The following is a 25,548-nucleotide window of genomic DNA, read 5'->3' on the forward strand; positions in this document are numbered from 1 at the left end:
CGTGTGCAATACTATGATGAACATACAGTATATTCTGATTATTGGGATTATTGTTAATACATTTTTCAATTAATCACTTCTAACATTTCAGATGCGATCAATCATCCTGCATAAACTAATGCAAATTCATCTGAGCTGATTGATCACTGAACAATTTATTAGCCTACCACTCATCAAATATCTGTTTCCTTCTGTGTGTGCTTGTGTGTGTGTGTTGTCTGCGTCGTCTCTCAAAGGTTTCTGGATCAGTTATTGACGACCGACTAACAAAACACACCTCTAAATACCTCCTCTTTTTTTTTGTTTTTAATCTTCTTAATTAATGGAACAATGATTCTGAAAATGTCCACACAGACTCTTATTAGAATAGATTATTATCTACTGAAAGCTGAACTTTGTATACGTTGATGTCTCGTTCTTGATCTTTGGGAGCAATTTAAAGAGAATATATTGAAAAATCAGAGGATGGAGCTTTCGGTCTTCATTCAGCATGTGGAGCTAATAGGTGAACTTTCATTATTAACTTGACCTCTGACCGTCGATTCTCTTCATCGATTAATTGTGTTTATGGAAAACCTTTTTTTGTGTGTGTGTGTTTGTGGAAAAAACCTTTGTTTTGTCATGTTTCACTGATCACATTCTCTGCTCTGCTGGACAAACACTCACTGTGAGCTGCGACGCTCTAAATGTTCTTTTATTTTTTTCTACTGATCAAGGATCCTTCACACACTTCTAATTACACTTTACTGGTTGACTGTTGGTGTCTATTAATTTCTGTCGATGTCTATTAATGATGATGTGTATTTTGTACTGATGTCTTGTCAGCGGGATGCAGGGAGGGATCACTCTGTAGAGAAAATAATAAAGATGTATTTATTTTCAGTACAAATGAGTGCTGCTTCATTTTTTACACCATCGTCTGTGTGTGTGTGTGTGTGTGTTTGTGTGTGTGTGTGTGTGTTTATTTGTTTTAAATGTATTTTATTGAGAAAAAAGGGAAATCATACATCCTGTGTACCATTACATCAGTGTTTGTTCCAGAAAACTGCTTTAAAATGATATTGATTTTCATATAAACAGACTTATAAGTTTAGTTTAGTGAGTTTATTTCAGTCTTTTAGAAACAAGTACACACATCAACAAACAACATTATATACACATATGATTTAAACATAAATAAACAACAAACAATAATTCATTTCTTTTTTTCCCTCAAAGTATAAATCCAAAGCAAAACAAGACAAAACAAATCAAATGCACCTTGACCGAAGAGGTATTTAGCCGACCCTTCTTACAATAACGGTTTCCATCAGCTCATTTTTAGAAATTTAAAAAGAGAAAATCATGTGTATACACATGTTTTGCTCTTTTTAAATTGCTAAAATGTATGTATAGTATACATACAGAAGGCAATTTATAAGCACACATGACAAAATATGGTAGGGAATAAAAACGTTTCAAATACAATGATGCTAAAAAAAAGAAAAGTAAAGTAAAATGGAATAGTGAAAATAGAAATCAATGTGTTGGAGAAATAACAAACTAATGGTCCAAAAACATAACATCGATGCAGGAGCTTTTTAAAAAAAAAAATCGCAGCCACTAGGGGACGATACAAAAAACATCCACCACCCTTCAACCCGCGGAGACTTTTATTGTGAAATCCGGAAGTTACAGATAACCCGGAAGTGTTGTCGGTTATTGTAGGAAGTTTTCCGCCAGAAAGGCGACGCTGGATTAACGCAGGGACGAAAAAGTTGGGAAGCTGAACGGTAAGAGATCATTGGAACACAAAGTAGAGATATTGGAAATCGTTTAAAGAAATAAAAAGTCGCCTCGTTTGTTTGTTCCAGTTGTTTTATAAACATGAATTTAACCGAGGAGGCAGGATGTAGCATTAGCAGCGGAGCTAGCTGCGGCTGATTCAAACACACATGGCGACAAAACTGAGACGTTTATGGAAAAGGTTTAAAAGCTACATCATATTATTTTGTTTAAATGTTTGTTCCACAGCAATCTGTAAATATCTAATTCAAACTGGCTATATCCGGTCACTTAATAACGTTGGCTGCTCCTGTAGCATAATATAACCACAGGTGAATCTGAACTCCTGCAAAAGTCATAAACTTCACTTCCACGGATGATTTGTGTGTGTTTCTGTGAGTGTCTGTGTGTTTCTGAGCTGGGATTGAGTCATCATTGAATAATGAAATTTGCAAATTACTATGCAGTTATTTCCTGCATAAACTGATCATTTCATTCGATTTTCAATTATAATTATATTTTAAAAAGATTGATTTCAGTGTTGATTTGAGCGAAGCATTGATTTCTAATAAAAATCCTGCAGGTGTTCTGGGGTACAATGTTGTCAAAACAACAAATGGTAAAACCCAACCTTTCAAAAGTAAAACTAATGGTGAGGAGGAGATGTTAATATACAAATATGAATGAATCCAACACAGACACTAAAGCTATTTAGACATTCAAAATGACACTATCTGTGTGTCTTTTTTATTTTTATTTCTGTCTCTGTCAGAATATGTCCTTATCACAGACACAAGACAGCAGGCAGAAAGTATTGATAAACAGAGGAATATATTGTTGGATTTGGTCTTTTTGGTAAGAAAAGTATAGGTGATTGATGACAGAAATATTCTCCTTGTTCATCAAAGTTTTCTCTGTTTTGTCCTCCTGTGTGCGATGATATGTTGTTGCTATAGAGCTGAACAAGTGCAAACTGAATAGATAAATCAATATACAGTATTTACTTCAGTCACTTCAGGTGTGGGGAGGTTGTGATGGATGTTGGACCAATCAAACAGGAAAACTGGCAAAAAATGAAATCATGAAAGTAGTCTTTTGCTTCCTCATGCAGCATGTCTTTCTTGTCATAATGACATTATGTCTGTTTTTCAGGTATGGACTCTCCAAGCCGAAGTCGGAGCCCCAGTCCTGAGCAGAGAAAAGACAGTGGTGAGAAGATCCGGCTTTATTTTGTTGTAGAAACAGCGGCTGTACCACTACTACCACTAGGAGTAGTTTTAATACTCATCATCATCCACATGTGTTTTCCATCAGGACCTTCAGAGGACGAGTCCAGTCCGGCGGCAGAAAGGCCCCAACAGGCCGACTCGGCCGAGAGAAGTCCCAAAGACGGACCGTCCCCTAAGGGCAGCCCTGCAGGCCGCAGCGCCTCCGGGAGCGCCGCCTCCAGCAGCTCGGACGACGACAGCAGCAGCAGTGATGATGACGAGCATAATGGGGCGCTGAGGAAGATTAGGAGCAGCGTGGCCCAGATCAAAGTAAGCGTGGACTAATGTGATTTATTCATTTAATTCACTGCACTTCAGTTATACAAGCCAAAATTCTAGGTCTCCAGTTTTCTTATATTGATTGAAATTCTAAAGATATTTAAGTTGTAATAATATAAAACATGTTTAAAGTGTTGCAAAATTTGAATTGCTGGATGGCTGCTCTCAAAATATCGACTGCATTTTGTTAGATGGAGAAGTCCTTGTTGGATTAGTTTCATCAGAAAGACCAGTGAAGAACGTCTCTGCAGAGTAAAGATGCAGCCTGATGATTGACAGAATCACAAATAGAAGAGAACTGTGTGTCCATTACCGTCGACTTAGACAGGAACTCCCCAGATACCCACAAGCTTTTAGTTAATGTAGAAACTGATTGAGACTGACTTAAAGTTGAGGTGGAGCTGCTGCCTCGTCTCTTCCACAGCTGAAGCCAGAGTTTCTATTTATTCTATTTGTGGTGAAGACTAGGGGAAGGGTTGTAATACCACATTTAATCATTACATAAAGTAATAATACTCTATATAAAGTGCTCCTCTGCAAATATTTCAATTGGAAAGTAGGTTGTGAAAAATAATTAACATAACAGCGCACACAGCTCCATTGCTTGCCATTATGAAACGAGTGGGACTGAGCGAATCCACAGCTTAGATTGAATTACATTTTTCCCACTTGAAGTCCTAAGAATATGTCGTATCAGTGGTAATCAATCGGTGTATGCCGGTTTAACTCCACCCTGTAACGATCCACATCATTTTAACACGTGGAGACAGAGTCAAACATTTTTTTTGTTTCTTTATTCCAGAGGTCCAGGTCCAGGGAGCAAGACAGATCCAAGTCTAAAGAAAGAGATCGGTCCAGATCCAGGTCCCAATCCAGAGAACAAGACCGATCCAGATCTAGATCCCGGTCCAGGTCCAGGTCCAGGTCCAGAGGAAGAGATAGATCCAGGTCCAGAGGGCGGGACAGGTCCAGGTCCAGATCAAGGGGCCGAGACAGAGACAGATCCCGGTCCAGAGAGAGAGACTGGGGTCGATATGACAGAGGACGCTACGCCAGGTAACACACACACAACAAGACACACACACACGTATCACATCGCTTTGTTAGTGACTCATCATGATTTATATTTATTTATATGTATTTTTACATTTCTACTTGTAGGTATTTATTAGTTTATTGGGTGTTTATAGCTTAATTTTATATTTAGGTCTGCAATTATTTTAGATAGATCTATTTCTTATTTTTCGTTGCTGCAATGAATGACATGTGAATGCTGCTGTAACAATCATAATTTCCTGTGAAGTATCTATCTATCTATCTATCTATCTATCTATCTATCTATCTATCTATCTATCTATCTATCTATCTATCTATCTATCTATCTATCTATCTATCTATCTATCTATCTATCTATCTATCACTTTCTTATTAATTACAGAAACCGGGTCATTAAACCATTTTTTTACGTGACATATTTGTCCAAATATTCCCCAAGAAATACCCAACATGCAACATCTGACTTCTGTCAAAACAGTCACAGTCATAGTTTTATATTTGTATAATGTTCAGCCCTCGTTTCCTTATTTCCTCCTCTTCCTCTGCTCCGCCCAGAGATCGCTATGACGACCGCCGTGACGACAGAAACGGGCGTTTTGACCGGCGGCCCAACCGGGACGCAGAGTCTGATTACAGGAGGCGCGGCCGCTCTCCGTCCCCGCCAGCGGACAAGGAGCCGGCGGCGGGCGAAGAGCCGCCGGTCAAGAAGAAGAAGGAGGAGATCGACCCGATCCTGACGAGGACGGGCGGCGCCTACATCCCCCCCGCCAGGCTGCGCATGATGCAGCAGCAGATCAGCGACAAGAGCAGGTGAGAGAAATAATAGATTCTTTTTTTTTTGTGATCAAATGTTTATTTAAAGAATACAAGTTACAACCAAGAAACATGACTCATTAATGACAATAGAGACAGTACAAAAATTGACTGTAACAACTAAATCAAAAAAATATAAGGTGCAAGAAAAACCAAAACAAATGTGCATAAAAATTATAAAAAAAAATAAATAAAAAAAAGTAAAAAATAGAAGAAAAAAAGAGAAAAAAAGGAGAGAAATAATAGATTCATGTAAGAATCGCGATTCTTATCCTCTACGATTCTGAATCGATTCATAATCTTCAAAAAACGATTTTTATTCACGTCTCCTCCGTCCCAATACGCACCCTCACAGGCTTCCGTACACAGCGCTGCAGCACGCCATGACGCTAAGACGCTTGTTAACCGATTACTAACGTTAACTTTTTTTTGCCGTTAAACACACAAGCTGCTAAAGTTGAGCAGCCACATCCGCTGAGCTCTGGATCAGCTGATCGGTGCTCAGGTGATGTTAGATCTTCACATTTTGAACTCTTTTCATACAAAGTGCAGCCAAATACCAGGCTGAAGAGAGAGGAACAGCAGCAGCTGCTCCTCTGTGGCGCTGCAGGTCTTTTTCTTTTTTTTTTAGCAACGCCTTTGTTACAGGTGATACATGTCTATGTGCATGTGAGAATTGATTCGAATCGAATAGAGACACCCAAAGATTCACATCCCTACAGTCCAGGCTTTTGAAAAGAGAGTATAAGTTCAGCTAAATGTAGTAGTTTACTGCATTTTTGGGGGGTAAATATGGCTCCTGATATAACAGTCTGTAGACATCATCATTCAACTTTTTCACATGCTCCAGTGTTTAAAAAGCAAACTAAAAATAGCAAAAAAATAATCGAGAATCGATTTTGAATCGAATCGTGACCCTAAGAATCGTGAGACACCCAAAGATTTCCACTCGTAGTGTGTTTACTTAGCTGTTTTTAAGTTGTCTTGGTTAAGGGATTTGAAAGTGTTTTATTACATCTGAGTGTGTTTGTTGTGTTGTTTGTGTTGCTCCGCCTCCTGTGCAGTCTGGCCTATCAGAGGATGAGCTGGGAGGCTCTGAAGAAGTCCATCAACGGTTTGATCAACAAGGTCAACGTGTCCAACATCGTGAACATCATCCAGGAGCTGCTGCAGGAGAACATCATCAGGGGAAGGTGAGCAACGACACGCAGGCACCAACACCTGCAAACTCACACTTAATGTAAAACTCATGTTTAGGTTGTAGGTTTAGGTTTTTTTCCTGTCTTCTAATCGTCGTTTCGTCTCGTGTTGTGTTGTCCGTCAGGGGTCTGCTGGCTCGCTCCGTGCTCTCGGCTCAGGCGGCGTCTCCCATCTTCACTCACGTTTATTCCGCTGTCGTCGCCATCATCAACTCCAAGTTCCCTCAGATTGGAGAACTGATCCTCAAGCGTCTCATCCTGGCCTTCAGGAGGAGCTACCGCCGCAACCTCAAGGTACCCGACGGTCCGACTGTATCAACAGCTACCTGAGTGTTTAGAAAACGACTTCTGGTTTCTGATCGACATAGTGGAAAATAATGGGTGATGAATGAATGAGAGACGACGTAGATAATAAATAAGTTCTCAGTCACAAAAGAGATAAATAAACATGAATACATTTGTGACTCTATTTTCCTGTTGGTGCAACAACTAATGCAAACAACACTCTCATAATATGATATAACAGGGTTTTTTCGGGCCAAAATTTCGGCTGAGGCGGCCGCGCGGGGGGGGACTGCGTGTCAACCCCCCCCCCCCCCCCCCCACACACACACACACTTCATCTCGGCGTACCCGTCTCTCTCTAGCTGTCCCTTCAAAATAAAGGCCGAGGAAAAAAAAACGACTCCTGAGCTCCTGTACTGCGAAGGAGACTCAACAGATCCAGGCTTTGTGTTCATGCTGCAGCTCAACTAAGTCCCGGTCCGAGTTACCACGGTAGGCTACTATGAAGCTGGTTATCAACTTGGTTTGTTAAGTCCGGCTCTCAGCTTCATGCTCTGTGCGCGTTCACATCAATTAAGGCGTTTGGCGTCATATTATTCAACTTCCTCACTAAATGGAGCGACAACGGGCTGATTTCAGCCAAGAGCAGCAGGTTGTTTTGATGGAGAGAGAGGATGAGCGATACAAAAAAGCTTGATCGCAGCCTGAAGCAACAGTGTTAATGCAAAATGACGAGATGAGGCTGCTTTTAATTTCTGACAGCTCTACATTGCGCTACTTTTAAATATGAAGCTTTATTCATTTAAACTAAATAAACTACAGCAACAACTCAAATTTAAAAATTTTATTTTATTGTTTTCATATAGGTATTTCACTGATCGCAATTATGAAATGCGAGTGTGTGTTTTTATTGAAAGCGAGGCTGGTGTGCGTATGAAAATAGGTTTCAGTGCATTTTAGGTGCTGTAAATGTAAAAACAGCGGAGACCTATTCAAGATTTGCGTTTGGGCAACACTGCAGGCGAACGTAACATCATAATTAATTTATTCACGGCCACATTAAGTGAAATGATTAACTTTACCGATTATCCATCTGATTATCTGTCCTGCTGCGAGCGGACTCGACACTCGCTTCACAGTACACTCCTCCGTCTCCTTCTCTCTCTCTTCACGCTGCGCCGGTGAGGTGCGTTGGTTCACGCTCAGCACAACGTCTGAACGGAGCGGAGCCCCGATGAGCCCCGCCCCCGCGGGCACACAAGCAGCGCCTCAATGTCATCTTGCGGCCCGGAGCTGAAATCAAACGCACCTCTTCTGCTGCGGTCGAGTTGAACCGAGTTGAAAACAGCGCCACTGAGCTTCCATAACTACATTGATTTTCAATCAAGATTTGAGCGAGGCGGCCGCCTCAAAATTTATAATGCAGAAAAAACCCTGTATAATATGTGTCAAATATGTGTGTATGTGTGTCAGAAGTTTATTCAGATGAGACAGAGCAAAGTTAATCAGTTGTTAGTGCTGTGGTGAAATATTTGTCTTGGACTTAAGGAATAAACATCTCAGAACCACATCTCCACTGACACAACAAGAGAAAGTCCTTGGATCAATGATAATGGAATAATTCAGATTTTAAATCTACATCAGAAATTAATTTTTAATGTGGTGAAAGCTGAAACATGAGCGTTATATCAGTGTTACTTACAGTACCTGTCGTCCACAGCTGCTTTATACTGAATGAATATGTTGCAGCTCTAAAACACAGGATGTGTTGGATTAGATTATGTGTTTCTTTTTTTATGATCAACTTTCTCTATTTATTTATTTCATTTGATTTGGTTTAAAATTGACCAAATAGCCCAGACAAATCATTATTGAACATACAAACAACAAAACCCCAAACAACTAACAATCAAACAAAACAAGACAAGGACACAAAAGAAAAGAGAAAAAAAACAAGAACAAAACAAAGCAGAAAAAGAAAAAAGGAAAGCTTTGCGGATGTTGTTTCATGTTTTCATGTGTTACAGTGGAAGATTTGAATTGTCTAGTGAACTAGTTGCCTTCTATGAATATTATGATGTAGTCGTGTTCATGAAGTATTAAAACCGTCTCCTCTCTTACAGCAACAGTGCCTGACGGCCTCAAAGTTTGTGGGTCACCTCATCAACCAGAACGTGGTAGGTGCCGTCACCTGACTTAATAAAACTGAGGGAGGTGGTTGAGTGTTGATGCTCAGCTCTAATGAGGTGTGTTTTATTCCTCTCTCTCTGTATCTCTCTCTCTCTCTCTCTCTCTCTCTCTGTCTCTCTCTGTCTGCCGCGGTGTCTCTCGCCCTCAGGCCCATGAGGTTTTGTGTCTGGAGATGCTCACGCTGCTGCTGGAGCGACCGACCGACGACAGCGTGGAGGTCGCCATCGCCTTCCTGAAGGAGTGTGGGCTCAAACTGACCGAGGTGTCGCCCCGGGGAATCAACGGTAAACTACTTTATATCATAATTAATTATCTATTAATTATCTTTTTGAATTAGTTTTTTTTTTTTTTTTGCTTTTGCCTTTTATTATCTCATTATTTATTTTATTTTTTTGTACTTTTTATTGCACAAATGAGATGTATAAAAATACAGAGAGAAGAAAAAAAAGAAAAGAAACCGAACAATGTACAAATGAATCCCTTTTTGTGGGTTTTAAACTGTTGATTGCACAAAAGAAGCAAGTCTAAGATCTTGCAATTACAGAAAAAGATCTTAGCAAGTTTTGTTTTTGATTATAACAAAAAATCAAAAAGTAGACAAATACACGTTAGATCCCAAATATCACTATCTTATCTTATCAATATCTGTCTGTCTCTTCTCAGCCATATTCGAGCGTCTCAGGAACGTCCTCCACGAGTCGGCCATCGACAAGAGGGTCCAGTACATGATTGAGGTGATGTTCGCCATCAGGAAAGACGGTTTCAAAGACCACCCGGTGATCCCCGACGGCCTGGACCTGGTGGAGGAGGACGACCAGTTCACCCACATGCTGCCGCTGGACGACGAGTACAACACCGAGGACATCCTGAGTAAGACCCGGACAGATGGAGAGATGGACGGAGATGGAGAGGGAGTCGACCTGCTCTGAGTGTGTCTGTGTGTGTGCGTGTGTGTGTTAACCCTAACGTGTGTTTGTGCTCCTGCAGATGTGTTCAAGTTGGACCCAGACTTCCTGGAGAACGAGGAGAAATACAAAACCATTAAAAAAGGTGAGAACGCACAGAGACACAGTCACACTCACGAAAATAATCGTTTCAAAGATGCATTGAGATTTGAATCTGAATCGATGCAGTTATGTCACATAATCGATTTTTAAATTCAAATAATTAATTCAAGTTTGATGATGTTGTTCACTAGGGCTGGGTATCGCTACTGATTTACTGAATCGATTCGATTACGATTCACAAGGTCCCGATTCGATTCAATATAGATTCATTTAGAGTAATTTCAGTTTTTAGTACCAATGTTTCATCGTTATTAAAGAGATTTACAGAACTAAAGCTGCAAAATGTACAAGGATGGATCTCTCTTACCTGGTGCATTATTGAAAATATTAATGTTTAGGCTACATTAAGAGTTGACCCAAAAGCAGTTACATTATGCACATTTATTTAACATGAACCAGTTTCATATTTAATTTCATATTCATATTAAATAATCTAATACTGTCAGGAAATGGCGAAGATCGATATTAATAGGAAAATCGTTTTTTTTTAAACCACGTACAGAGACAGTGATTTATTTTATTTTATTTAATTTTAAAGCACAATGCCAAGATTTCCGTTTTGTTCTTGAAAAATTAACAAGTGCACCTTTAAAGCAGATATCAGTGGAATGTTTTTGTTAATATAAGTCCTAAATAGTCCTATTTTCCGTCAGCAATCACTTACATGAAGTATTTCAGCCTAAACACGAGTCTCTCCGTCACTCTGCTCTGCTGTAACCCGAGGAGAAAATTTTCCTTGTGGGATACAAGTGTTATCCAATGAGGAGAGAGAACGGCATGAAGGGCTGTGTGTGCAGCCAAGGGATGCGCGTGAATGTGGTGACGTAGCACGAGGACCAATTGATGCCTGACAAGGGCGGGGGCTGCTAACTCATGGTGCGTTCAAAGAAACTCGTACTTTGTGTTTTTCCTTCCTGTGAAGTCATACCAGTTCGATCTGGTACGAGTTCACGGGTCGGAAGTTACGAGTGGCCGTTATAGGGAACTTTCACAGACAACAGGATGGTAAAAACACGAGCTACGGGTTACCTGGAACGCTACCAAGTCGTAGTTGTGACTTGAAGCTGTAACTTACGGTTTCAAAAGCCTGCCTTGAACGCAGCATTAGCCGAAACGGCCGTGAAGCTGATATCTGCTTTAAGTAGGCTGCTGTATTGTGGAAATGCATTTAATTGATATTTTCTTTTAATTATATGTAAATATAAGTTTATCATATTTATCTGACTATTTATGTTAATTAATGAAAAAGCCATGTGTGGAAACATAGAAAATTGAGGCTGTGATGCATCGAAAGGCCGGTAAAGATCGTCCAATCAGCCGTCACCTCCTTCACAACTTACCTAACCCACTGTCACCTCCTCCTTCTCCTCACAGATATCCTGGACGAGGGCAGCAGCGACTCGGGGGAGGATGGAGACGGCAGCGATGAAGATGAGGAAGAGGAAGAGGAGGCAGAAGAAGGGGCAGAAGGTGAGACTGAGTTCTTCTTTTTATACTCTTTTTACTTCTTTTCTTTTGAAAAATAAATGTGAGACACGTCTCTGAAGCAACTTTTTGAGGATTAGGAGTAATGAATCAGGGTCTGTTTGAAAGTTTGAAAGAATGCTGTCCAGTTGCATTATGGGAAATGTAGGATTCATTGTTTTAAGATTTTCACTGTCACAGTTATGATGACGAACAGTTGGAAAGTTGGTGCAAACAAACACAGTGTGTTCATTTAAATGATTAAATAGTTTTATCTAGAAAACAATGTTAAAATATCCAGAACGTCTTCTTTTGTTAAGCCATTGTCAAAACCCCTAAAATATTCTTCTTCTTTTTTTTTTTAAATAATCAGATTTTATTTCATTTTCAGAGCATATCAACAATGCATATAGGCATACATCATTCAGTAGTGGTCTGAGCTAGGGGAGAAAATGAATAAGCAAAATTTAAATAAAGTAGAAAATGAAAAGAATAAAACAAAAAACAAGAATAAAGAAGAAAAAAAAGAGAAAAAGAGAAAGAGAGAGAGCAAGAACCTATCAACACATGAAGAAATATGTGTCCTTGTACCTGTTAAGAAATATTGCTTATCACAACATTCATTTTATAATAGCTGAAGAAAAGAACAACAATCTACTTTTTTTTTCATTAAAAATGAACTAATCATGTTGATACTTGATAACTTTTCATTGATTGACTAATTGATTAATCAGCAGCTTGTTGATTCAGCTCTGACAGTAAACTAAAACTAACAAAACAACTGTATAGAGACGTGGTTACTGAATGGAAAGACATTAAAAGAATCAAAAACATGGTTCATTAATTTAAAACCTCAGGGATCGGGAACTCAAAGGACGTTTAGTCGCTTGTTTTTATATTTTGACATGAACTTGATTTCAACATGAAACAGAAACGTTCTGTGACCTTGACGACGACCTCCCTCCCTCCTTCTGTGTGTTTCTGTCTCAGATGAGAAGGTCACCATCTTCGATAAGACGGAGGTCAACCTGGTCGCTTTCAGAAGAACCATCTACCTCGCAATTCAGTCCAGGTACACACACACACACACGCACACACACACACACACACATGCACACACACGCACACACACACACACACACGAACACGCAGATACAGAGTAACACATGTTATTAAAAATACTCACACACTCACACAGTTGGTGACTCAGTTGTCTCCCAGGGTGTTGGGAGTTATTTACAGCTCCTGCTATATTTGATGGAGTTGGACTAATATTTAAAGTTGTGTGTGTGTGTGTGTGTGTGTGTGTCTGTGTGTGTGTGTCCTAGTTACCATGGTTTAATTGAATAAGAGTTCACAGATTTGGAGAACAGGATAAAACACTGAAACAGATTGAGAAAGTTAAATACACACACACACTCTCTTTCTCACACTCAAATGCGCACACATGCACACAGTCACATCCAAGCTCACCGCTGCACAGTTACTGACTGATTGATTGATTGATTGATTGATTGATTGATTGATTGATTGTTTGTGTGTACAGTTTGGACTTTGAGGAGTGTGCCCACAAACTGATCAAGATGGACTTTCCAGACAGCCAGACGGTGAGTACACACACACACAGTCAACACAGAAACAACACTAACACACAACACGCAAATATTCTGTGTGTTGCTATAAAATTAAGAAAATTAATCCCAATTTGACAACAAAATAATTAATCAATAAACAATATAGCTTTGTCTCGATCTGCAACCAGGAACAGCCCACACACACAACACACTTAGAAAAACACATTTAAGGTTGGATGGTAATGATGAGCAAGTACATGATGATTTTCCTCTTCACATTTTTGTTCAGTATTGTATCAGTATCAGGAAACTGTTATTTATTGGCTGTTAATTAGTATCAGCTGATTATTTCCGCATCTCTACATTCAATAAACTTTGAGCCTCTGAGTTTAAATTCATTGATCATTAATTGATATAGAAGAGATTTGTTCAATGTTGGAGTTTAAGCTTTTAGCTTAACAATGCTACATTTTTACCTTAATTAAACAGCTTTGGAGTAATAATGATGATTAAATAACTGATAAATTTGAAATAGTCTCGACCTGCAACAGCCCACACAACACACTAGTGGCAGGGAATTGAAAAACACATTTATTTAAGGTTATTATAAACTACTTTATTGTTTATTATTGAGATGATGAAATCTGTGAATCTTCCAAGTGCATTTATTTTCCTTTCCACATTTTTGAAGTTGTGGGACCCCCTCGAAAACGAGATGGTGCATCTCAAGGGGCCATCCTAAATAAACTGAATTGAAATTGAAGCTAAAAAATGATCAGTTATTGTATCAGTATCAGGAAACGGTTATTTATTGGCTGTTAATTAGTATCAGCTAATTATATCCACATCGCTACATTAAATAAAATTTCAGCCTCACTGATAATTGATATAGAAGAGATGTGTTCAATGTTGGAGTCTAATAAAATGTAGTGTTCCTATTAGTGCAAACATGCTGCTTGTGTGTGTGTGTGTGTGTGTGTGTATTGGCTGTTCCTAGCTCCCAACTGTGTGTGTGTGTGTGTGTGTGTGTGTGGTCCTGCAGCCAGGTTACGTAACAGTAATAGTTGGTTTGAGACGTTGACAGTTGCAGGTCAGCTCTCCGTGTGTGTGTGTGTGTCTGTGTGTGTGTGTTGTGTGTGTGAGGCAGGAAAAAGACCCTGTGAGGAACGTCATGTGTCAGAGGACAATCAGCTCCGTGTTTGTGTTGTTGCTGCGTGTGCGTGCGTTTGCCTTTGCGTGTTTCCTCGACAACACGTCTCCACACGGAGGAGGACGCGGGCGGCGGCGCCTCGTTTCTCGCTGACGATCATCAATTTTGTCGTTTGTTGAGATGAAAACTGTCGCTGTCACATTTTGTCAGCGGTGTCAGCGACGGTTGAAAACAGACACGGGTTGTGTTGTGTCTCATAGACGGACGCCTCGGCTCCGACAGGTAAAGGGCTCGACCCCCCAGAGACCTCAGGGTCGTCGTTTTAGGAGTCTTTCTAGTTCTACCGCCAGTTTCTCAGGTTATTTTGAGCCTTTTTTTTTTGCTGTTTTATTGCTTCATGTGCTGATTTGTTCATGAAATTGAAACAGAGAGAATAAAAGTAAATTTGTCAAAGTGGAACAAGGCGACATCTTGGGGTAGAGGTTTCCTGATTTTATTTTTGGATGCAGGATCACACAGGACAAGATTTTTTGCGACCATATGACAACAAACAAAAGGGATAATGACAAATTTCCCAGAATACACTGGATACACCAGCAAGATAGATGCACAGGCAACCAGTGAAACACATGAATCTCAACTCAACTTTATTTATATAGCACTTTAAAAACAACCGTAGCTGAAACAAAGTGCTGTACATAGAGACGTACAACAATTTAAAGGCAATAAAATATATAAAACAGGAAATGCACAGTAGAATAGTTGTTTCGTTGTTTTTAAAAGCAATTAGAAACGATAAAAAAATAAATAAAAATAAACCATACAACACTAAAACAAGAGCAGAGTTGAAGGCCAGGGAGTAAAAATGGGTTTTAAGACTAGTTTTAAAAATGGACAGTGAGGAGGAGGCTTGTCTGATGTGCAATGGCAGCTCGTTCCATAATTTTTGAGGAGCAAAAACTGACTATTTTCACCTTTTTTTTTTAATAAGGATTCAAACTCACAACAGACATTTTATGTGACATTCGATCCTGTGTCGGTGTATTACAACCGCGTTCTTCATTTTCATTTCCTACTGCACATGATGTCTAAGGTTAACTCAAGTTGAGCAGTAAATTAGTCAAATATTAACACATTATACGACACAGATGATGACATATTACAGTTTAGAAGTGGTGGTGTCTCATTTTATAAGGGGAAATATTTCTGCCCCTCCCCCCTTTTGTAACAGAGAGGCAGAAACGGGATTGTGTCTCTTTGTCAGTCAACAAGCTGCAGCGCTTTCACGTCTTAAACACATGTCGGACCCTTCCTCCTCCTCGTCCCAAGAGTTTGGGCTGTCTCTATGTTTCTCTCACTAACTTGGTTTCCCACACTTTAAACCCCCCTCACCCCCCTCCTTCTTTTAGTTCATTAACTGACCACAAACCACAGATCGGGAAAACAAATGATTCTTCGTGTTGGAGCTGAAGGAGAGAGAGAGAGAGAGAGAGAGAAAGAGAGAAAAAGGGGGAGAGAGGTCAGAGCTGATGACCTTGTCAAGCAGAGTTTCATCAGCATCAGGATGAATCACTCAACACAACAGCTGGAACACACGCACACACACACTTTGCACACACTCTTTGAAGATGTTTGTCTTCTGACATATTTTTCTCACAGTCTCAAACTCTGAACAGCCGCAGTGACCGAGGTGTTTGGAGGAAAAAAAACAACAACATTTTCTATTGAATCACGAAATCCCCGACACTGAAAGCACCTCGCGTTGTGTGTCTCGGTTTGGGAATAAAAAGAAAAGATGACGACTTCCTGACTGACCTTGGATTAGACCGACTCTGTATAAAAAACAAAAACCATTTGGCAAACAACATGTGAAACTCAAAACAGAAAAGAGGATGTTGTCTTTTCAACTCAGAGAGAGAGAGAGAGAAAGGAGCAGGAACAGAATTGTGCAAATCTATTGTTCAATTACAATGATATATTTTTGTGTCTTTGTTAGGGTATAATTGATTTATTGGCAGATTGATCAATCAATCATGTGATTTGGCCAATTTTGCATGTGAACTGCAAAGTGCATGGGTTTTAATTCAGATATGACACATCCTTGTTGTGGTTGATCCACTGAAGAAAAATCATTGTGGTTTTCTCATTTGTACAGATTTGCTCCACACAACGACGCTGTTAAAACTGTGAAAAAGACAGTGTGTAATTATTCATTATTACAGGCTTTTGCAGTTTTGTTGTTGTTGTAGTTTTTATTTATTAATTTATTAATTTATTACTTACCCTTTCCTAGAGTTCACTGCAGAGCTGCACTGCACAAAAAGTATTTATGATGATGTTTGAACCATATTCAAGGGATTTTTGCATGAAATGTGTGTTTATATAAACAAAGGAATAGGCGCAGGGTAATTTCAGATCAGATAAGATTTTTTTATCGCCCTAAAAATCCTACAGAGGTCCGGTTGTGTTTTATTTCCTCCTTCAGATCGAGGCTCTTTCTTGCGTCTGCAGGTTTGATGCTTGTAAGAAACGCTGCTTATCATAAGATGAATTTTACTTTTAAATGTAGCCTTGAGATGCTTTGAAAAATGGGTCAGGTCATTGTTTTAACGTGCGTGTGTGTGTAATACTGTCGTCACAGCTGATGTCTGCACATCACACACGATCAAACACGAAACACCCTGGGCTGCTGTTTTCCCACAGGTTGAATGATGATGTCGAAACTCGGCCTTGAACGTAAAACCACCACTGGGAGTTCAGTTCACACCTCACTGTTCAGTTTGAACTTTAACCTCGTTAATCGCTCTTTTCCAATCGGATCACAGCTGACGAGAAGCTTCAACATGAATACAAACACACTCAGAGATATTTTACATTTTTTAATCGTGTTTTGTTTTGTAGTTATGTGATAGTCGTTGTATTATTTAACTACAGAAAAGTGTTTTAATAACTGTTCATTCACAAAGACTGGACCCGTCAGGCTTCATCCAGGGATGCAAACAGCGCGCCGAAAAGCGAAACTCGCTTTTTTCATGACCAATTAAGTGGCAAGTTGCACCTTTTCGTCGTCTTATTTGCGGATTATTTTTTTTATAGCCTATATAACGTCACTGCAACATGCGGCTCTCAGTGCCTGTCGGTGTTGTGTCTATAAATTGTGAAATAACTTTTCCTCGATAGAAATATGAGACGTGGTCGATAGGTTTCATTCATCCATGTTTTGGCAGACAATACAAATAACCAATGATAATGAGATTTCCACCGCGCCGAACCAATCACGTGGCTGGAATAGAGCCAGTCAACAGTAACATGTGCATTTGTTTGGGTTGCTGCAGATGTGCACATCAGCTGACACCGCCGGTAAAAGAGAGAGAGAGAATGAGTGTTGTCTCGAAAAAAAAACAGTAAAGGAGAACTTGGACAAGTGACTGAAAAGACGCGTGGTGCGTAATGGAGACACCAGGCAGCTGGAGCGGACCGTGGTCACGGTGCGGCCGCTCTGCTGCTCACCTCAGTGTGTGCGACAACTCATTCATGGTTGTCTCTGATTACACTGGTAACAGCCTTCCTATTCACCTCCAATGTAGACGCGACGTGCGCGCTCGTTACCCAAAGCGGCGCGTATCCGCGTGCATTCGGTGCGACGGCGCCGCCGTTTTTCCCCCCGTGTATGTCCGTTGCTGTGTCAGGCAGGTGTCTCCCACGGAGCTCTGCCCCGTTTCAGAGGTGAAGGAAAGACGTCGCCTCCGCGATGTAGAATGTGTTCAATTAAAGTGAAACTAACATATTATATAGGCCTATATGTCCATTACACACTGAATGGGATGTTAAATCCCATGTCTTTATTTCTTCTGTTTATTTTAATAGTAATAATTATGACTAACATTCAGTGAAGACCTAAAAATCAGTATCTCCAAAATTGAAATATTGCAATGGTTTTTATTTTTTTTAAAGCATTTTTAATCTAGAAATGTTGGCCTTCTGAAAACTGTCCATCTATATGCACTCAATACTTGGTTGGGGTTGAACTACTGGAAATAGACTTTTCTGTGATATTGTTAATGGTGAGCCCCCCCCGCCAGACAATTCCTCTCTTTTTTGGTCCTGACCCGTTTGCATCCCTGTTCATCACACTGGAGAAAAAACACAAACTCTGTTCAGATTTGACATCAGTGTTCAAGATGTTAAATGTTTTCCCTGTAATGATGAGCTGTTTTGTGTTTGTGTGAGCAGAAGGAGCTGTGCAACATGATCCTGGACTGCTGCGCTCAACAGAGAACCTACGAGAAGTTCTTCGGTCTGCTCGCCGGGGTGAGACACACACTTTCTGTGGATAGTTCACAACATTTAGAAGAGTTTTTATTGCAACTGTTGACCAAAATATATATATATATATATATATATATATATATATATGTATCTGCTGCAGGAAAAACATCTAAAAAAATATGTACTGCACTGATTAATCGGCTTCCAATCATTATCAGATGATATTCATTAAAAATACATGATCAGCAGAATTGATGAGATTGATGCTTCTAATTACCGATCAATTTAAAACCGATCACCTATAATCAATATGTGGTTAAGAAGTGTGTGGTGTTCCCGCCAAAATAAAATAAAACATGTTGGTCGTTTGGGACTTTTTCAAACGGTGTAATACTAAAATGATGTGTGTAAACCAACGGCATTGTATGTGAAAATGATTGGTATTGATTGTGGATTGATCAATCACACCGATCGATGATTGGTATCAGTACCAGCAGCAAAAAGAAAACATGATGACTGTGACATCGCGGACTGAAAATGTTCACATTCACCTTGAGAAACCCAGAACTGAAACATCTGAAGCCTGAAAGCACTTGTTAATGTGTTTGTGTGTGTGTGTGTGTGCGTGTGTGTGCGTGCGTCTGTGTGTGTCTGTGTGTGTGTGTATATGTGTGTGTGTTCAGAGGTTCTGTCTGCTGAAGAAGGAGTACATGGAGAGTTTTGAGGGGATTTTCGCGGAGCAGTACGACACGATTCACCGCCTGGAGACCAACAAACTGAGGAACGTGGCCCGGCTGTTCGCTCACCTGCTCTACACAGACTCTGTTCCCTGGAGCGTAAGGACACACACACACACACACACACACACACACAACCATTAAATCCACTCCAGTCCGACCAAACTTAGTGTAATTTTTCTCTCTAATATAATTTCCTGATGTGGATGCTTCTCCTCCAGGTGTTGGAGTGCATCAGGATGAGCGAGGAGACCACGACGTCGTCCAGCAGGATCTTTGTCAAGATCCTTTTCCAGGAGCTCTGTGCCTACATGGGCCTCCCCAGACTCAACCAGAGGCTCAAAGACCAGTACGGACACACACACATGCACACACACACACGCACACACACAAGCCTTATCCAATCTGCTAGATTATCTTCAACGATATGTTTCTTTTTTTTCCATTTAATCATTATTTTCAAATAGCGGAAACATTTTGTGTCGATACTTCCCTGTCGACTAGAGCAGAGGGCGCTGATTTTATTTCTGAAAACATTTGTAGATACTTTATTATTCTACTATAACTACAGCCTCTATAAGACAAAGGTTAGACAGAGGTTCAGAAGACTTTCAGATACTAAACGTACAAAGGTTGATCTCGTGAAAGAAGTCACAACATGCATTTAAAGACCCCCTCCGTTGAAAATCGTGTTTTTCATGTTGTTCACATGTTCCTGTGGCATTTTTCTGGTGCTAGACGACATATCAGCAGAAAAGTTAAATGCAAAATTGCATTTCTTAGTATTTCTACCTTCAAATTGCTGTGAACCAACGGCAGAACGGGGGGAGGGTGCAGAGCAGCGCCGTCTCCGCCCACCACTCATTTCAATTGCATTTCTAATGAGCTACTGGTGCTCTGCAGAAGGAGAGTCCTGGGAAATGGCAAAGGTTTTGTGATTTTGGCTAAAAACTTCATAATCACAATTTAAAGACCACTGGGAATGCTTTAAAATAACTACAAAGGATCATTGGAGGGGGACTTTAATATAAACACGAACATTTCCAACAATTCTAAGGTCTGAAGACAATGTGAGTCTGGCTGCAGTTGTTACTGTTGTTGCTGTATTTGCCTTTTCTCTGTTGACAAGAGGAGTTAATAAGATAGAATATAATAATTGGAGTGTGTGTGTGTTATCGGTTACTGAAGTAAGTGTTTTGTGTGTGTTTCAGGACTCTGCAGCCGTTCTTTGAAGGACTGTTTCCTCGTGATAATCCCAGAAACACTCGCTTCGCCATCAACTTCTTCACCTCCATTGGACTGGGAGGACTGACGTAAGAGACACACAGACACAACATATGGACACCTGAACATTATTGATTTAAACATGTGATTTGAAAATTGTGGGTATTAGTCAGATTTTTGAAGCAAAATTGTTTCTTTATGAACCATACAACATTTTATCATCAGTTTATTCAGTAAAAAAATACTTCGATTGTGAATGTTTAGGGTCAAACTGCCACACACTCATTAGTGATAGTTTTCTGTGTGAGTCTTTGTTGTATTCACACTGCCCATAACTATTTTCTTTCAGGGACGAGTTGAGGGAACATTTGAAGAACGCTCCGAAGATGATCATGACTCAGAACCAGGAAGTGGAGTCCTCTGACTCCGACTCGTCCTCCTCGTCCTCCTCGTCCTCATCCGACTCCTCCTCCTCAGACTCCTCCAGCGATTCAGATTCCTCCTCCTCCAGCAGCAGCAGCTCAGGTACGTTTATATTTACTTAAATAAATGGTCCTGTGTAGAGGACATTTACATTGCCGCCTTAAGGATTGTGGGTAATGAGGTCTTGAGCTAATAAGATCGGATCCAAAACTTCCAGCTCTGCACCTGAAGGTTTGTGAATTCATCATTTTCAAATTGGTTTTCGTCCTTGTATTTTCTGCTTCAGGTTAGGGTTGTGTTGTTTTAATTAAATTAATTCATCATCATCATCATCATCAGGAGTAACTCTTTTATTCTGTTGCTTACTACATGGATGCAAACAGCGCGCCGAAAAGCGAAACTCGCTTTTTTCATGACCAATTAGGTGACTTGTGTGAATCGTTCAGATCCAAAGAGTTTTTGTTTTTGAGGGGGGGGGGGGGGGGGGGGGGGGGGGGGCGTCTCAGCTGGGGTCAGTAAAATGTTTTTCGAACAGGCTGACAGTGACAATCACGTGAAACTGAGGCGAACTCATTCATGGTTGTCTCTGATTATACTGATAACAGCCTACCTCCAATGCGCGACGTGCGCGCTCGTTATCCAAAGCGGCGTGTATCCGCGTGCAGTCGGTGCGACGGCGACGCTGTTTTTCCCCCCCGTGCGTGTCCATGGAGCTGTGCGCCGCGGACATGCACGGTTCCCTACGTTGCTGTGTCAGGCAGGTGTTTCTCACAGAGCTCTGCCCCGTTTCAGAGGTGAAGGAAGCCCTGAGTGGAAAGACGTCGCCTCCGCGATGTAGAATGTGTTCAATTAAAGTGAAACTAACACATTATATAGGCCTATATGTCCATTACACACTGAATGAAACATTCCATGTCTTTATTTATTCAGTTTATTTTAATAGTAATAATGACTAACATTCAGTGAAGACCTAAAAATCAGTATCTCCAAAATGGAAATATTGCAAAGGATCTTTTTATTTTTATTTTTTTAAGCCTATAGAAATGTTGGCCTTCTGAAAACTATGTCCATCTATAATCAATCAATCAATCAATACTTGGTTGGGGTTGAACTACTGGAAATTGACTTTTAAATGATATTGTAATGTAATAATTTGTTAATGGTGAGCGAGTGAAAGAGTGAGTGAGAAAACGTTTGATAAATAAGTGAATTTATTTCTCTTGTCCTCCAGACTCGGACTCCAAACACAGGAAGAAGAAGAAGAGAAAAGAACCAATTGAGAAGAAGAAAAAGGAAAAAGAAAAGGACAAGAAGAAAAAGAAGAAGACGGTTGAAAAACCTGCTGACAAGAAGCGAACCAAACACAAGAAAGACAAAGACAAAGACGGGGACGACGGCGACAGTGAGGACGAGAAGCAGGCGAGGAAGGACAGGAAAGGCCACGCACGTGAGGCGGAGGAGCGTGAGCGTGCACGTGAGGTGGAGGAGTGGGAGCGTGCACGTGAGGCGGATGAGCGTAAGCGTGCACGTGAGGTGGAGGAGCATGAGCGTGCACGTGAGGGCGCCCGCCGGAGCAGACGAGATGAAAGAGCGGAGGAGGAGGAGGAGGAAGAAGAGGAAGAGCAGAGACGGAAAGAGGAGGAGAGGAGGCGAAAACCGGACGTTCAAGGCAGGCAAAGGGACGGAGAGAGGGAGAGGGAGAGGGAGAGAGACCGAGACAGAGACCAAGGGAGGGAGAGAGAGCGAGAGAGAGAGCGACCGAGGGAACGAGAGAACGAGGAGAAGAGAGACAGGGAGAAAGAGAGGAACAAAGAGAACAGGGACAGGAACAGAGAGAGAGACAGAGAGAGGGACGAGAGGAGGAGGAGATAAAACTCCCCGTCCGGCAGTGATGGACTGATGACTGACAGACAAGTGAATCTTTTTCCCTCTGTCACCCCTCCGTTCTTCACCCCGTCTTGTCACCCTGGTATTTTGGATTCAGGACCCATCTCTCCCTCTATTTCTCCCTCCATCTCTCCCCCTCTCTCCAATCTTTGGCTGTTTGTATTTTCTATTGTTGATTTTTGTTGTTAATGAAATGAGACAAAAAAAACCCATTAAAGTTGCTTTACATGTTTTCTAATCTGTTTCTGATTCGACAGTTTTCAGCTCCAGAGTAAGTTTATTATTAAGAATTAAACAAGGATTGATATCACTGTTATGTCTCAACACAAAATATGAAACCAGCATCTTCTGCAAAGACAAAAATCCTCTTCTGAATATCACAAATTAACATTTTTTTTTGTAAATTTCATCTCAAATCTTAGTTTGTTGTTTCATTCATATGTGCCACTGTATTTCTTGCGAGTGCTTCATAGGCTACATACACGGATCAGCCATAACATGAAGATACTCGACCGGTTTTAATGTTGTGACTGATCTGTTTTTTTTTTTGTTTTTTTTTACTGATTCAAGCCATGAAGCCATAAATAAATTACAGTTCAAATCTAAAAAGAGATGGATATCTATTTGTCACATGCAAGGCTTTTAGCCAGGGTTAAAAACAGTGCAGTGAAATGCACGACTGTACCAATACAAACACAAGAATGAAATAAAAATTTAGAATTAACTCTTTAAACAGAGCGCTGATATACACCAGTCGGCCACAACTTTAAACCCATCTGTTTTATTTTTGTGGCTGATCGGTGTATATCAAAGTTTAAAAAAAAAAAAGCAAAAACAATTCTCAGAAGTATAATATATGGTAAATGTCCTGTAAAAGCAGGAAGCGAGTTGTGGTTTGTGTTGTAATAAAGATGAGCTTATATTTATAATCTAGTGGGAAATGATTCATACAAACAGCATCTGTGCCCCCACCTCTTCTCTCTACTTATAGCTGCTGCTTATGTCACTCCATCTCCTTTTCTCTCCAGTGACGATTAAAGATTCGTAATAATACTAATAATATCAGTGGTGTTACTTATGCAAATAATACTGTGGGAAATGAAACGACAGCAAACGACAAGAAAAAAATGCCCATAGTGATTAAGTATACCACAGCACAAAGGTCTTTTTTTTTTTTTGCCTGACCAACAGCCCAAAACGGCAAAAACATGTAATGTACTATTTTATGAGACAATGAAAACAAAGGAAATGTTCAATTTTTAGCATTTTCATTTAAAAATTACATAAGATAGAAGATCAAATATGCCAGCAGCATCTCTAAAACCAACTCATTTTCATGTTGCTTGTGGTTTTAAATTAAACATTTTGACATTATCTCTAAAGTGGGTACAGACTCAAGTTCCCTTCTGGATGAATTGTAGTGATGGAGAGCCAGACTCCTCATGGCGACATCAGACCCTTCAACAGACGGAAGCAGCTGTTTGAAATATCCAAACACTTGAGGAAGCCTGATGATACCACACTACAATGTGAGTAACCGGCTCTGTCAACATACACACACACACACATGCACACAGTCACACACTCTCTGCTGATACCATAAACAAGCTGAAACTTGTCTTGTTTCTGCTTAACATGCCACAGAATAAATTGGATCACCAAAGTGGCAGCCACAGGTGCAGACCAGAAAAAAACTCCAGGTACCGGTGGTGACAGAAGAACCTGAGACCCAATTAAAAGTACCAATAGCACAGCACTGTAGAAATATACAATTAAAAGGGCTACATCCCAAAATTAAAGGATTATTACACTGGTATTGTTTGCATAATGTACTTTAATTAATTAAGCTGTAAGATGTAGCCTACTTAAATGCATTGAGTAAGCTATGGAATATATTTCATGTGCTATTAAAGGCTACTTCAACTGGCTATTAACCTTTATAATTATTATGTTATGTTAAACTTTGTACTCAGGTCCATATACAAGACACAATACAAAAACATACAACTCAATACATATAATAAAAGATGATAATGTACATAAATGTGCTAGTTACACTATAACATCTTTTGTTTTGATTAACCCATTTAAGTCCATTTTGTTGCTTAAATAGCCAGTTTAACTACATTTAAATGGACTCCAGGCAACTAGCGCCTATAGCTAATAGCTGGTATTTTTTCAGTCATTGATATGTATTGTAGACTATTTAAGTGGTAAAACCTGAAAAAGATAAACCCCAACAAACAGAGCCCACATAAATACTGTAGCTACACAGCTGTGGAGGAAAGTAAATAAGTAATTTAATTTCATTTTGAAATATTTATACTTCTTCTGTTTCCCTGATGAATTAAAAAGCTTAAATAACAAGAAAAGTACAATCATGAGGGAGGATTTTTCCACACAATTTGAGACAGTGTAAGTAAATTTTTAATCTACTTGCGCATGTGCAACCAGAAAATCAGCTGAAAAGGAAATGTGAATATTTGCTTTGGAAGTATATTGTGCACCCCTAAAATATCTGCTTGGATTGCACCCCTAAAAGAAAGACTAGCTTCTCTTACTGTGCACCTACAACCTGGAACACTCTGCAAAATCATTTGAAACTTACCTCACTTTTGTCAATAGGACAATTTAAAACCATAACTACATCTTATTTTACCTCTTAACTGCTTGTGCTTGTAAATATGTTTCAATTGACCCTAGTCACCTTTAAATTCTGGTATTCTGTTATGTTTTTGTATGTTTCAAATGTTTTGTCTTCTGTCCTTATATGTTTTCTGTTTCATCTCGGCTACATTGTAAATGAGGTTACTCCTCAATATTTCTCAGAGTTTAAATAAAGGTTATGAAATTAAATTAAATCAAAAGAAAATATCTGCTTGCACTCCTAAAATTTTAA

At 39.9% G+C, this 25,548-nt stretch overlaps 1 protein-coding gene across 2 annotated transcripts; it reads left to right on the plus strand.

The window, feature by feature from the left end:
- Positions 1–1,693: 1,693 nt before the first annotated feature.
- On the plus strand, positions 1,694–22,852 carry cwc22 (CWC22 spliceosome associated protein homolog). Of its 2 annotated transcripts, XM_083997460.1 has the most exons (21): positions 1,694–1,772; positions 2,917–2,973; positions 3,079–3,302; positions 4,114–4,367; positions 4,923–5,177; positions 6,245–6,373; positions 6,505–6,673; positions 8,788–8,841; positions 9,003–9,138; positions 9,518–9,724; positions 9,842–9,904; positions 11,296–11,391; positions 12,376–12,457; positions 12,932–12,992; positions 18,343–18,420; positions 19,062–19,214; positions 19,337–19,464; positions 20,327–20,428; positions 20,689–20,864; positions 21,994–22,241; positions 22,296–22,852. In XM_083997460.1, exons 2-21 carry the CDS (start codon positions 2,919–2,921, stop codon positions 22,632–22,634), a joined length of 3,009 nt encoding a protein of 1,002 aa, XP_083853586.1. In that variant the 5' UTR covers positions 1,694–1,772; positions 2,917–2,918; the 3' UTR covers positions 22,635–22,852. The 2 variants fall into 2 exon arrangements, with proteins under 2 accessions (XP_083853586.1, XP_083853585.1); XM_083997459.1 differs by having other exon boundaries at positions 21,994–22,852.
- Positions 22,853–25,548: the final 2,696 nt, after the last annotated feature.

This window comes from Trachurus trachurus, assembly GCF_905171665.1.
Source record: "Trachurus trachurus genome assembly, chromosome: 21".
NCBI classification, from domain to species: domain Eukaryota; kingdom Metazoa; phylum Chordata; class Actinopteri; order Carangiformes; family Carangidae; genus Trachurus; species Trachurus trachurus.

What these genes read in the sequence shown, in the direction of transcription:
- cwc22 (XM_083997459.1), top strand. Translation starts at nt 2,919, where the DNA reads ATGGACTCTCCAAGCCGAAGTCGGAGCCCCAGTCCTGAGCAGAGAAAA. An exon ending in TGAGCAGAGAAAAGACAGTG is followed by an intron (nt 2,974 to 3,078) that starts GTGAGAAGATCC and finishes GTTTTCCATCAG; the next exon opens with GACCTTCAGAGGACGAGTCC. An exon ending in GAGAACATCATCAGGGGAAG is followed by an intron (nt 6,374 to 6,504) that starts GTGAGCAACGAC and finishes GTTGTCCGTCAG; the next exon opens with GGGTCTGCTGGCTCGCTCCG.